Raw genomic sequence first — 14,218 nt, 5'->3', positions numbered from 1 at the left:
AGGAAGATAGAACTTGAAAAACAGAACAATTTAAGAAAGCGACTCTGAGAATCACTGATTAAAAACTAAAATTATATTAAATGGCTCCGTGAGATTTCCAAGGCAAGAGAAGATTCCAGAACCTGCATTGTTTGGTGACCTGTGGGAAAACCTAATGGGCTAACACTCACAGAGTTCCATGAAGGCAGACAGACTAGAAACTGAGAAACTGCAGAGCATCTGGGCTAGTCTGTGATTGCATATGCAGCCCCCACTCACCAACCCGGAAAAAAACCTGAAATGTCAGTGCTGACAAAATTGTTACAAGATGAAGCTGGCTGGCTGAAAACCCTCCTGAGTGAATTAAAATCCTGACTGCTGGCCCTGGAGGAGACAGAAGTTGTGGGTGAAACTGGGAACTAGCCATGATTTATACAGCCAATGAAAAGATCGTAATTTTGAATTTTATAAAAATTATAGTTTTAAGTAATCTAATTATATCCCAATTATAATGATGACCCTTCTTCCTTCAAAGGACTCAAAGCATGCTTCTGGAACATTCTCTGTGAAAGTTCCCTCATTTGCTGTTTTAAAGAGAGAGTTGGCAAATCTCACAGTGAGTTAAGGTGACAAGCCTGGCATCTGACTTCCATATCAGTTTCCTGTGACCAGACCACACCAACTCTCAGCTCTGGAAATAACTCCCAGAGGAATTCTCTTCGGCGGAAAGCGATCTCCCCAATTATGAGAAAACGTCCTCCCCCTGCCTAGCCTCCTCTGGCCTGTGCAATTTCCACATTATTTCCACATTCTGATATGAAAACTTTTTTTTCATTCCCAGCCAAGGAACGTCCAAGACACAAAGGCCTCATCCACGTGGGAGCTGCAGGCTCATTTGTGAAGCTCCTCGATAAACCCGCTCGGCTGTTCAGCTTAGTGCATGGGGATCCGGGCCAGCTCCCTCTTCATTTCTAGCTGTGGATGCCACAGGGCAAGTCACTTAACCGCCTCATTAGGATCACAGTCACAGTCCTGCCATGGCCTCCTTCCCAGGTGCCTGGTCACCCCATTAGTATCTGTAAAGATCCATTAAGCCTTCTAGCTGAAAGGCACCATAAAAGCAAAACCTATCACTGTTATCATCAATAAACTCTAAGGCGCTCTTCCCTGTCACCACCTAGGGTAAATCAGTTACCCACTGCCCCCTAATGAGCTACCTGCAGCCTGGTATATGGCATTTGATACTGACAAGAGCTTTCTTTCCCAGGAGGGAAGAAAAGCCAGTACTTTCACTTTGGCCAGTGAACTTAAAACTGTGAGAACCTCCAGCAACTCCCACCCATACGCTGCACCTGTAGCCTAATGTGCTCTGCGTGGATCCAGCCCTGCCCCCAGGGACCCTCACCTTGAGCACTGAGCTAAGAACCACCAGCAGTGTGCAATCCATGCTCGACGTGGGAGAGGTGTTAGACGCACTGTTAAAAAAGCACCTCGGAGAACCAGACACCAGTATGTCTGGTATTCCCGCCCGCTGCCTCCCTTTGCCTATTCTCATTGCTCAGAAACACCCTCCATCAAAACCCCGCCGGCAACACACCGTGGAGCTCTAACACACCAAACGGAGGGCAGTGTCTGTCTGTACGGGGCTGACCAAATAAACAATATCGCCACCCAGCACCCTACTATGCTGCCAGTAAGAAGGACAGGAAGGACAAGGCACTCCTTTGCAGAATGCTGTCTATGCAACACTACCACTTACACACGCGTGTCATCTCCCACAAGGGGAAAGGGGAGGGGGCATGGAAGGCTGGCTCCTCACAGCAAACCCTCGTGTAGCTTTCCAGCTGGTCGAACCGGGTGCACACACTCATCTTCTAGGTTTCCGAGATCCCTTCTAGTTATAAACGGGGATCCCCTCCGTCCCAGGGAGCTTCTGATTTAGCTAAATCGGGGGAGATCTCGCACAAGGTTTAGAAGCTGTCATTCATTCGGGAAAGGAGGGTGGGCCAAGGGCAAGAAGCCACCACTCTGGTCTCCCTCCCTCCCTCTGTTCTTGCAACCTGGACGGGCCTGACTTCATGGGTAGCATTAACCTGTGCTTCCAAGTGCACAGCGCTCACTGCGACTCACAGTCTGGAGGTCTTGACTGCTGAAGTCGAACCTTCAGCCAGATGCTGCCTCGCTGGCCCCAGGCTCCTGGGGGTTCCACCTCCCACAGGCGTCCGCGCTCCTCCGGATGGGCCAACAGGAACTTCCTGCAGACTGAGGATGCGCACGTGTGAACCAGGAAGGCCCGCCCCCTCTGTCCTCAGGGGAAGACACTTCCGGTTCCTGTTGAGGCCCCACCCACCCTGCTCTGGCTCTGTTCTCTGATCCCGCTCTGCGCAAGCTACCGTTTTACCGTCTCACCTCGTGCTCCCACTTGCACCCACCCCATCTTAGCTTGGGGCCGCCGTAACAAAGGGTCACGCACTGAGTGGTGGGCTTCAACAACAGATTGGCTGTCTCCTAGTCGGGGAGGGAAGTCCCACATCCAGAGGTGGGAAGACGCTTGCAGTGGGCCTCCGTGTCGCTGTGCCTTCACGAGGTCTTCCCTCTATATCTGTGGCCCAGGCCCCTCTCATAAATAAGAACCTCTTCCTACCACTCTACTGAATCAGGGCCTCACGCACATGACCTCACTTAATCACCTCTTCAATGGCCCCTCCTCCTAATACAGTCACATGGGAAGCTAAAGCTTCAACATAAGACTTGGGGGTACCCAGTTGAGCCCGTAACATCACCCCACACTGTCCTCTCCTTAGGCACTGTCCTTCCTCCGCCCGAACCTCCCCAGCTCTCCTCTCCCACAGAACCTTCCAGTGCATCCTCCACGAATGCCTTGATTCCAGAGTCACCTCAAGGCTTCTATGTCCACGTTCACAGGGTGAGCACTTTCCACGGGGCAGTGCCCCAATCCTGCCAAATGGGAAGCTGCTCCTGGTCCTTCAGGTGCCCATGGGGACACCATCGGGCCCTCTCCTAATATTTCCCGGCCCAGGGCAACAGCACAGATGGAAACCTCCAGAACCTGACACTAAGTATTCAGAAAGTGTAAGCCGAGCTAGCAGAGTGTTAGATAGAATGTTCTGCTCTCCTATCTTGACAAATATAACTTCATAACAACAGGGAAAGCCAGTTTCAAATTTAGAATTTCTTGGACTCCTTGGAGTTCTGCACCAGAATGTGGCAACACCAAGAGAGCTGGCCCCCAGCAGACAGCCCACTTGCTTCTCCTCCTACCCCTGCCCCACACACATACACCACAAGGGACCTGTGCATACAAATGTGGACACCATGCCCACACTCCATCCACATCCCACCAATGGCTGCCCCTGGGATCTAAAGATATGCAAACTGGTGGCATGGTCCACCCTGAGATGCACAGATCCAGGGATGGAGTCTACTTGGGCCCTGAGCACCACTGGTAGGAATCCTAGGGTCCTAGTACCTTGAGCTGGCTTAGAAAGAGTGATCTGGACCCAGATAGGAATATTCTCTTGGGCCCACAGATTCCTCACATCATGGAGAGAGACAGAGCTGCCAAGGGGCTCTAAAGCATAGGGCTGTGGACAGGAGTCCCTCTTGTCCATTCAAAGGGCAGGACTGTACTCAATAAAAGCCAGTCAGTGAAGGAAGTGGTCAGTGCACCTGGACCCGGCCTTGAGCGTCCAGCAGCTTCTTTCTCCACATTCTACCTGGTTTACCTACATGCCCAGATACAGCCAGGTGTGCTGTAAAAGACTGAGGACCCAGCATCCTTGGCTAGGCAGCTGAAACTCCTAAGACAAGTAGCATGCTTCAGAATAAGAGCCTTCATATCTTCTTTCTCTAAAAGGCAGAGACAGAAAAGGGAGAACAGAGATCCGCAGAATGCTGCAAGGGTCTTAGCAGCACTGTCCCTGGGGCAGCCTCCCCCCTGGAAGCTTCTATTACCCTGGGAAACCTGAGGTGGCTGCCCTGGGAGTCCAGTGCACTCAAACGAAAGTCTCAGAGGCATAGCAAAATTAGGGCCGGGGGAGGAGCCCCTGGGTGGCTCTATCAGTTAAGCAGACACCTTCAGCTCAGGTCATGATCTCGGGGTCCTGAGATCAAGTCCCACGTCTGACTCCCTGCTCAGCAGAGTCCACTTCTCCCTCTCCCTCTGCCTGCCACTCCTCCTGCTTGTGCTCTCTCTCTCAAATAAATAAAATCTTAATAAATAAATAAATAAATAAGGAGAGGGACCAAAAGGACAGGTATGTGGACAGAGAACCAGTTGCCTAGGTTCTGAAACTTTCCAGCACCTCAAAGTGAGCAACATGGTCCAGAAAGCCTGGAATGCTCTTTGCAGAAATTTAAGGATCTTCAGAGTTTAATTATAGACAACGACTTTGGAAATACAAAGAAATGACTAAACCTACTTGAAATACATTTCACCTGCTTTTCTTAGGACTTCAGAGTAATGGAAATGTCCTTATCTTTCCTGCCTTTTCTCTTATTTGTTGTCCCCATATGATAGTGACACTGGAAACTCAATACTAAGGGCTCAAAATCACCTGTGGTTTTGACAATAAGTGAAACAGAACCCAATGTGGGGTGGGTGGGGTGCAAAGGGACCCTGAGAAATACCCATCAGAATCTGCTGTCCTTACTGACTTGGAATGTGATGTTTAGCATCAGAGCTTTTTTCATTTCCTCTGACAAATATATATAAAGCTTTCTCTTCCAGAATGTGGAAAGGAACTGAAACAGTTCATTTTAAGTCTCAACTTGACTGAGCCAAGGGTGCCCAGATATTTGGTCTAACATTATCCTGGGTGTGTCTGTGAAGGTGTTTTGGATGAGATCAGCATTTGAATCAGTAGACTGTGTAAAGCAGATTGCTATCCCATGTGGGTGGGCCTCACCCAATCAGTTGAAGCCCTGAGCATGGAACAAAAAGGCTGACATCCCACAAGTAAGAGGGAATTCCTCCTGTCTGTTGAGCTGAGACATCAATTTTTTTAATGTAGATTTTATTTATTTATTTATTTATTTGAGAGAGAGAGAACATGAGAGGGGAAAAGTTCAGAGGGAGAAGCAAACTCCCCATGGAGCTAGGAGCCCAATGCGGGACTTGATCCTGGGACTCCGGGACCATGACCCGAGCTGAAAGCAGTGGCTTAACCAACTGAGCCACCCAGGCACCCCAAGGACATCGATCTTCTATTGCCTTTGGATTTGAACCAAAATCTTGTTCTTTGCTTTTCTTGGGTCTGGCACCTGTGGACATTTGGACCCTTAGGACACCATTGGCTCTCCTGAGTCTCCAATTTGCTAAGAGCTACAGATCTTGGGAGTCTCAGTCTCTACACCATGTGAGTCAATTCCTCATAATAAATCTCTTCTCTCTATATATCTACATCCTACTGGTTCTGTTTCTCTGGAGAACCCTGACCAACAGAGGGACTCAGTAGGTCAAGAATGGAAGAGGGGACTGTCTCCTGCAATAGGAGCTACAGAGGCACGTGGGGTCTCATGCTGTCAGAGCTCGCTTTTTGTACTCCAGCTGCCCTCCCAGCTGAAGCTCCTGGGGATCCCTTGCAGCTTCTAGTGGAAAGGACAAAGTCATGGGCTCTAAGCTTCAAGTGAAGGAGTAAAGGCTCTCTGAGCGCCAGCAGCAGTTAGCAGCACAGGTGCACTTCTCTGGATTCTGCCTCTCTCTGAGGTCATGCAACTTCTTTTTTATTATCTCTAAATCCAATTATTTCTCAGGCTGGGAAGGGCTCGCCCCCTGTAATGCAGCATAAAGCCTCATCTGTGCAGAAGCAATGGGAGAGTTCTAAGGAAGAAGAGAAAACCCAGACACCGAAAGTGCCAAGGAACCTCCCTCCCCCACAATCACCTAGAACGCACATGCATTATCCATCACCATTCCTCAACACTTCCTCCTGATACAAAGTTGGTTTACCTTGGTACATAGCAGGAGAAATCGGCCAACTGACGCCCAGGGCTTCATCCTCTCGGAACGTCTCACAGAAGTCCTGCAGCATGGCCATGCCCAGGCCTTGGCGACGGTACTTCCTCCTGACAAACACGGTGTCGAAGACAGGTAGCAGGTAGCATGCACCCATACCATCACCACACAGGCTGCCTGTAGGGAAAGGAAGTGATATGCACTGGCCGCAGACTTGCACCAAGCCACCAGGACCCTAAGGAATGTTTGCACAGCCAGGTCATTGGTACCACCTGGAAGAAGGGCTCACATCACTAACTAAACAACCTGCGACAAAACAGCACTTCCTCCCAAACCACCAGTGCTCCAGCTGGCCGATCAGCCCATATGTGATTGATCACTGGGAGTACAGCCACCAGACTATTGTACTGAAATGAAAAACAAACCCAGATGAATGCACCATTCATGCGCCCAAGACCCTCAGATGCTGCCCTCTCCGCATGCAGGTCACGGAGACACTCGAAGCCAATGATGAGCATCTGGGTGACATCAAAGTTCCCCATGAACCCAGGGAATCCAGGCTAGGAGACCCACCCAACACATCTTTAGGGCATGGACTTGTTTTGGTAACTCTAGCAAGCAGTTATCGCATCTTATTAAGGTGAAGTACCTTTACCCTGAATAGACTAAGCTCCTACAACATCAATGACCTTGCTATAGCAGAGCAGGAGAAGCAACAGCTGACACCCTTCCCACTTTTCCACCCTGAACTGAACTTCACTGCAACCAGCCCCAGTTACCAGCACGGTTGCTATTTCTGCAGTGGGAACTTAGAGTCACAACCAGTCACCTCTGTCATCACCCTAACCAGAAAATCAATGCTACATGGAGCCTACTACAGCATCTTTCTCACTTCCAAACTGCACAGGTGCCTGTGCCCTAAAGGCACTAGAGTCCAGGAAAAGAAGTATGTAGCATATTCAGTTCCTATTGGAAAAAGAGGCATTCATCCCCGCCAAGATTCAGAAGGTGGGTAATTTCCCAAACAAAAAAAACTGATTCCAGTTCTAATTGGCCAGACTGAGTTGCAGAGACATACACTGCTGTAGTTAACTGCAAAAATGGCCACAGTTATCTCCCTTCCTGTATCCACATCCCTTCACATGTGGTTCTGAAGCACCTGCCATCAAGAGATGGGGTCTGGCCTCATAGGGTCCAGTGCCCATCTGTTCCCTCTCATATCTCTGCCACTCGCCCCAAAACAAACCTGGACTAGCCTGTCACCATGAAAGAAACATGACCTGGGCACCCCTGTGGTCTCAGCAGACATCAAGCCACCCCCAAATAGCAGAGCCACCTACTGAACGGGTTAAAACCCCATGGAAACTGTCAATCAAAAGAATGGGGAACTAAATGGTTGGTTTTGTGGAAAAATGAATGAATGAATAAATAATCTGTGGCCAGCGATCAATACCACCTAATTCACTTAAGATGGTAACAACAGAGTATTTGAATTTCACCTTCAGTGTTCTTGAAATGATAGTACAAACTTGGGCTGGAATTTTATAACTACCAACTTTTATAGATGATGACAACAACATTCCCCAAATGATAAAGACTTCCAAAGCTGAAAAGGTTTAAAATTAAATAAAAATATAATTCCATTCACAATAATCTTTAAAAAGAGTCAGTATTTAGGAATACAGTTAACAAAAGAAACACAAGCTGTGAATACTGAAAAACTACAAAACAATGTTGAGGGAAATTAAAGAAAATCTAAATAAATGGAGACATTCCATGTTCATGGATTGGATGGCTCAATACTGTTGAGATGGCAGTTCTTCTCAAACTGGTCTATAATTTCAATGCCAGCCCTACCAAATCCCAGCAGGCATTTTCTTTTTTTAAAAGAGAGCGTGAGAGAGAGGACAGAATGGGGGCAGGTGGAGGTGGCAAGGGGGGAGAAACTTAAGCAGGCTCCATGCCCAGCACAGAGCCCAATATGGGGCTTGATCTCAACACCCTGAGATCATTACCTGAGCTGAAATCAAGAGTCAGACACTTAACCAACTGAGCCATCCAGGCACCTCACCAGCAGGCATTTTTGTAGACAATGAGAAGCGGATACTAAAATTGATATGAAATGCAAAGTCTTTATAAGAAGCAACCCAGTTCTGAAAAAGAAGAGTACAACTGGAAGTTTTACACTACCCAATTTCAAGGTTTCTTATAAAATCAAGGCAGGCAAGTCAGTGGGATACTGGTGCAAGGATAGGCATGCGTATCAGTGAAACAGAAATGAGTCCAGAAAGAAACTTATACTTTGAACTTCAAAACAGTGCCCTTTTCAAATGAGGAAAAGACAATCTTTTCAAGAAATGGTGGTAGGATGACTAGATATTGAAAAATTTTTTTAAAAAATTTTAAGGAAAGAAGAAGCTGGAAAAGAACAGAAAGCCCAGAATTAGACCCGCACCGATACAGTCAAATGATCTTTGACAAAGGAGCGAAGTCAAGTCAGTGGAGAAAGGACCGTCCCCATAAGTAATACTAGACAACTGGATATCCACATGAAAAATAATAATAATAATAATAATCTAGACCTTCAACCCTTCAAAAACTTTACCTTAAAATGAGTCGCAGGCATAATGTAAAATGCAAAACTACAAAACTCCTAGAAAATAGCATGAGAGAATATCTAGATGACCTTGGGTTTAGCAATAAATTTTTTACATACAATACCAAAGGCATGACCCATGGAGGGAAAAAATGACAAGCTGAATTTCATTAACATTAAAATTTGCTGCTCTGTGAAAGACCATGTCAAAAGAATGAAAAGGCAAGGCATGAACTGGGAAAAAACAGTTGAAAAAGACACGTTTGTCTGATAAAGGACTGTTATCTGAAATATGCAAAGAACTTTTAAAACTCACTGGTAAGAAAACAAACAACTTGATTAAAAAGTGGACCAAAAGGGGCATCTGGGTGGCTCAGTGGGTTAAGTAAGCTTCTGCCTTCGGCTTGGGTCATGATCCCAGGGCCCTAGAATCGAGCCCCGCATCGGGCTCTCTGTTCAGCGGGGAGCCTTCTTCCCCCTCTCTCTCTGCCTGCTTCTCTGCCTACTTGTGATCTCTCTCTCTGTCAAATAAATAAATAAAAATCCTTAAAAAAAAAAAAAAGTGGACCAAAGATTTTAATAGAAACCTCACCCAAGAAGCTATACATACAACAGATGAGCATATCAAAAGATGCTCCACATCATATGTCATCAGGGAAATGCCAATTTAACCAAGAAGATATCACTGCCCACCTAAAACACTAGCCAAATTCCAGAACACTGTCGACACCAAATGCTGGTGAGGATGTGGAGCAACATTCCTTGTTGGGGGGAATGCAAAATGGTATAGCAACTCTCATTCCTCTCATTCCTTGTTGGGAGAATGCAAAATGGTACAGCAACTCTGGATGACAGCTTGGTGGTTTTTACAAAAGTAAACATACTCGTACCATATGATTCATCAATTGTGCTCCTTGATATTTATCAAAAGGAGTTGAGAACTTATGTCCACACAAATGTTCATGGCACCTGGATACATAATTGTTACAACCTAGAAGCAACCAAGATACCCTTCCATACCTGAAAGGATGAATAAACTACAGTACACCCAGATAACAGAATATTTAGTGCCAAAAAGAAATAAGCTATCAAGCCACAAAGACATAGAGAAATGTTAAGGCATATTGCTTAGTGAAAAAAGTCAATCTGAAAAGTCTACAATTACACCAATGATAAAACATTCTGGAAAAGGCAAAACTAGGAAGGCAGTGAAAAGATCAGTGGTTGTCAAGGGGTCATGGGGAGGGAGAGACGAATGGGCAGGGCCCAGGAATTTTTAGGGCAGTGAAGCTATTCTGTATGATGCTACAAGGGTAGCTACATGTCATTATACATTTGTTAAAACCCATAGAATATACAACACAAAGAATAGACCCTGATGTAAACTATGGGCTTTAGTTAATAATAATGTATCCTTCTGGAATGAATTGTGTCTCCCCAAAGTCTTATATTGAAGCCCAACTGCCAGTACCTTGGAATGCGACTATATTTGGAGACAGGCACTTTAAGTGGTGATGGAGTTAAAGAGAAGTCTTTTGAATAAGCTCTCATCCAATCTGATGGGTGCCTTTATGAGAAAAGGAAATTTGGACACACAGAGAGATGTGCACACACAGAAGAAAGACCGTATCAGGACACAGTGAGAAGCGGCCATCTACAAGTTAAGGAGAGAGACCTCGGAAGAAACCAAACCTGCCAACACCTTGATCTTGGACTTCCAACCTCAGGAACTGTGAGAAAATTACTTTCTGTTGTTTGAGCCACCCAGTCTGTGGTGTTTTGTTATGGCAGTCCCAACTGATTAACAGGTGTATCAATTTTGGTTTACAAATAGTAACAAACGTGTCACTCTACTGTAATGCATTAATAATAGAGGAAAGTGTGTATGCATGGAGGAGGGTGGGGGGATATTGGGGAACTCTCTGTACTTTGTCCTCAATTTTTCTATAACCTAAAACTGCTCTAAAAAATAAAGCCTACTAATTTTTTAATGTACTAGGTGTTTTTAAAAATTAAGTTGAACACTCACCTCACATCATATATAAAAACTTAATTCAAAGATGGATCTAGGCATAAATACAAGCTAAAACTACAAAGATTTTGGGAGAAAACATAGAGGAAAATCTTCACAACCTTGGGTTAGTCAGAGAGTTCTTAAATTCAATACCAGAAGCATAATCAATTGGCAAATCTGACTTCATTAAAGTTAACTTCTGTACTTCGAAGTTAGACTATAAGAAAATGTTTATGAATCACATTTCTGATAAAGGACATATCCAGACTATATGAAGAACTCTTAAAATACAGTAAAAAGAAAACAAACAACCAATTAAAAATGGACAGATGATGTAAATAGAAACTTCTTCAAAGAAAACATACAGGGGCGCCTGGGTGGCTCAGTGGGTTAAAGCCTCTGCCTTCGGCTTGGGTCATGATCTCAGGGTCCTGGGATCGAGCCCCACATCGGGCTCTCTGCTCAGCAGAGAACATGCTTCCCCCTCTCTCTCAGCCTACCTCTCTGCCTACCTGTGATCTCTGTCAAATAAATAAATAAAATCTTAAAAAAAAAAGAAGACATACAAATTGTTAATCAATGAAAAGATATTCAACATCATTAGGAAAGTGAAAATCAAAACCACAGTGCAAAGCTACTTTTGACCTACTAAAAAATGGCTATAGTCAAGGCAACCAGCAGTCATAAGTGTTGACAAGATATGGAGAAATTCAGGGGCGCCTGGGTGGCTCAGTTGGTTGAGCAACTGCCTTCGGCTCAGGTCATGATCCCGGACTTCCGGGATCGAGTCCCGCATCGGGCTCCCAGCTCCTTGGGGAGTCTGCTTCTCCTTCTGACCTTCTCCTCTCTCATGCTCTCTCTCACTCATTCTCCCTCAAATAAATAAATAAAATCTTAAAAAAAAAAAAAAGAAAAAAAGATATGGAGAAATTGAAACCGTCACATAGTGCTGATGGGAATTTGTAATGGTAAAGCTACTTTGTCAAATAATTTGACAGTTTCTTACAGTTAAACATGTGTTTATCCGATGATCCACCAATTCTATTCCTAGGAAACTAATATTTGCTACACTTTGGATGAACCTCAAAGAACATTAAGAAAAACAATTCAGGCACAAAAGGCCACATGTTGTATCATTCCATTTAGATAAGTTGTCCCAGAAAGGCAAATTGATAGGGACAGAGAGCAGACTGGGGTTGCCTAGAGCTGGGGTGGAAACAGATTGATAGCCAACAGGCAACTTTTTCGGGTGATGAAAATATCCAAAATCTATATAGTGGTGATGGTTACACAACTCTAAATTGTTCAGAAATCACTTACCCTTGGCAAATTTTATGCAGTGTAAAATTATACCTCAACAAAATCGATTTTTAAAAGATTCAGTGGGGGCAGCTGGGTGGCTCAGTGGGTTAAGCCTCTGCCTTCAGCTCAGGTCATGAACTTAGGGTCCTGGGATCGAGCCCCGAATCGGGCTCTCTGCTCAGCAGGGAGCCTGCTTCTCTCTCTCTCCCTGCCTGCCTCTCTGCCTACTTGTGACCTCTGTCAAATAAATAAATAAATAAAAACTTTAAAAGATTCAATGAATTGTATTAAAATTATTGTATTGGGGTACCTGGGTGACTCAATGGGTTAGGCATCCAATTTTTGGTTTCAGCTCAGGTCATATGAGATCTTTCAGTCATGAGATTGAGTCCCATGTCCAGCCCCCCACTCATGTTCTACTTCATGTTCTTTCTCCCTCTCTCTCCCCTTTTGCCCCTGTCTACTCACATGTTCTCTCTCTCTCTCTCAAATAAATAACATCTTTAAAATAAATAATAAAAATAAAATTATTATATTGAAATTATATGAAAAAAATACAATCAAGAGTAAAAGAGGGAAAACAGTAACTTTAGGGTGGAGAAACCTGTCAGACACCCCCGTGAGTGATCAGGGTGAGCATGGCTAATAGTAATGCTGGGATCATGTACTTTCACGTGTGATGGAAGCATGTGAGGACCAGGACACTTACTTCCCTTTCCCCCAAACCCATATCCCAGTGTATTCATGAGAAAATATCAGACAGACCTAAATTAAGGGACAGTCTGCAAATCTCCTGACCAGTACTCTTCAAAAGTATCCAGGTCATGAAGGACAAGGAGAACAAAGAAATGGTCACAGATCAGGCAAGGGAACTAAAAAGATCTGAAATATGTGCAAGGTGGTATCCTGGATCAAACCTTATAAGAGAAAAAGGACATTGCTGAAAAATTAACCAATGTTAATTTCTTAGGTTTGATCCTCATACCGTGATCCTGTCCTATGTTACCAGTGGAGGGAGGGAGGTGAAGGGTATAACAGGAACTCTGAACTATTTTGCAGCTGTTCTGTAAATCTAAAATTATTTCAAAATAAAAAGCTGGGGAAGGGGAAGAGGCAGAAGAAACAAAAGCACTCCACCAGCCCTTTTAATGGCTAATCATACCATCAGGTTGGTCAAATAAAATCTGTCCTCTAAAATCAATTCCCGGGGCACTTGGGTGGCTCAATGGATTAAGCATCTGCCTACCGCTCAGGTCATGATCCCAGGGTCCTGGAACTGATCCACCAATCAATGGGGGATCCATTGATCCCCTGCTCAACGGGGAGTCTGCTTCTCCCTCTCCCTCTACCCCACCCCCAGCTCCTGCTTTCTCTCTCTCTCTCTCTCTCAAAACAAAACAAAAAAAAAAAAAGACCTTTAAAATCAATTCCCAAAACCAAAGAATTGCCTTTTTAAGAAGGATACTAATTAACTGTAATAAGAATATTATGTGATTATGAACAGGGGCAGAGATAATGAGCTGGCTGCATGCCAATGGACTCTCCACTCATAATCAGAACCTCAAGTCCAAGGAATTCATATCACATGGCATGGAATGGTTGGGAAGAACCTCAGCGATGATCTCAGTCATTCTACCCATTATACAGACATGGCAGCTGACAGTGTCAAGAAAGGTTCAAGAACAAACAACACAAAACACAAAGAGAATAAAGGACTTGGCTCTCTTCTGTCAGTAACATCTGCCCAACGGGGTCTCATCAGCTCACAGAGAGTCTGGTGAACCCAGAGCAAACTCAGACCAGCCAAGCCACCAAGGTAGCTGGGGGCAGAACTAAGCCAAGAACCAAGACCTCCTGGTACCCTTTCTTCTTCTTTCTGGCTGCTTCATGTCCAAAATTACCTTCAGGGATTACATAGGTTGTCTCTACCTAACAACACTTAGAAGATTAAAGCGTATTCCAGATGGGCACTGTTCAAAATCAGAACAAAGATGCTGTCTCTCAGGCAAATTTAAATATCCAGAAAGGTCTTTTACCTGGGGACAATGGATCATGGAAAGAAAGTTCATGGGAACAGATCCATAGAGATCACAATTCATAGTAAATGGTGGGGATAAAACAAAATAAAACAAACAAAGTCTGGTAAAGCACAAACCAGTCAGAACTGGCTAAATGAGCAGCAGGATGAGATCATTTTTACCATAAATGCTGGTAGGAAATAAACAAGTAAAACTGAAAATTAACAAACCAAGCATCAGAATTTAAAAGACTGAAAAAGAACAGAAAAGAGACCTGAAGAAAATAAAGGGAAGGAGACAAGGATAATAGAAATTAATGAAATAGGGGCGCC

General features: G+C 44.8%; 1 protein-coding gene across 1 annotated transcript in view; it reads right to left on the bottom strand.

Moving 5' to 3' along the window:
- LOC111152640 (family with sequence similarity 169 member B) overlaps positions 1-14,218 on the bottom strand; it is a 65,172-nt gene that overhangs the window by 4,421 nt on the left and 46,533 nt on the right. The window contains 2 exon segments of the mRNA XM_022511179.1: positions 2,110-2,241; positions 5,951-6,133. Of these exon segments, the coding sequence (XP_022366887.1) occupies positions 2,110-2,241; positions 5,951-6,133 (315 nt within the window).

The sequence above is a fragment of the Enhydra lutris genome, unplaced genomic scaffold, assembly GCF_002288905.1.
Source record: "Enhydra lutris kenyoni isolate GAN:26980312 unplaced genomic scaffold, ASM228890v2 scaffoldscaffold29, whole genome shotgun sequence".
Lineage (NCBI taxonomy): Eukaryota > Metazoa > Chordata > Mammalia > Carnivora > Mustelidae > Enhydra > Enhydra lutris.
This window is presented reverse-complemented; position numbering and strand designations above follow the sequence as displayed.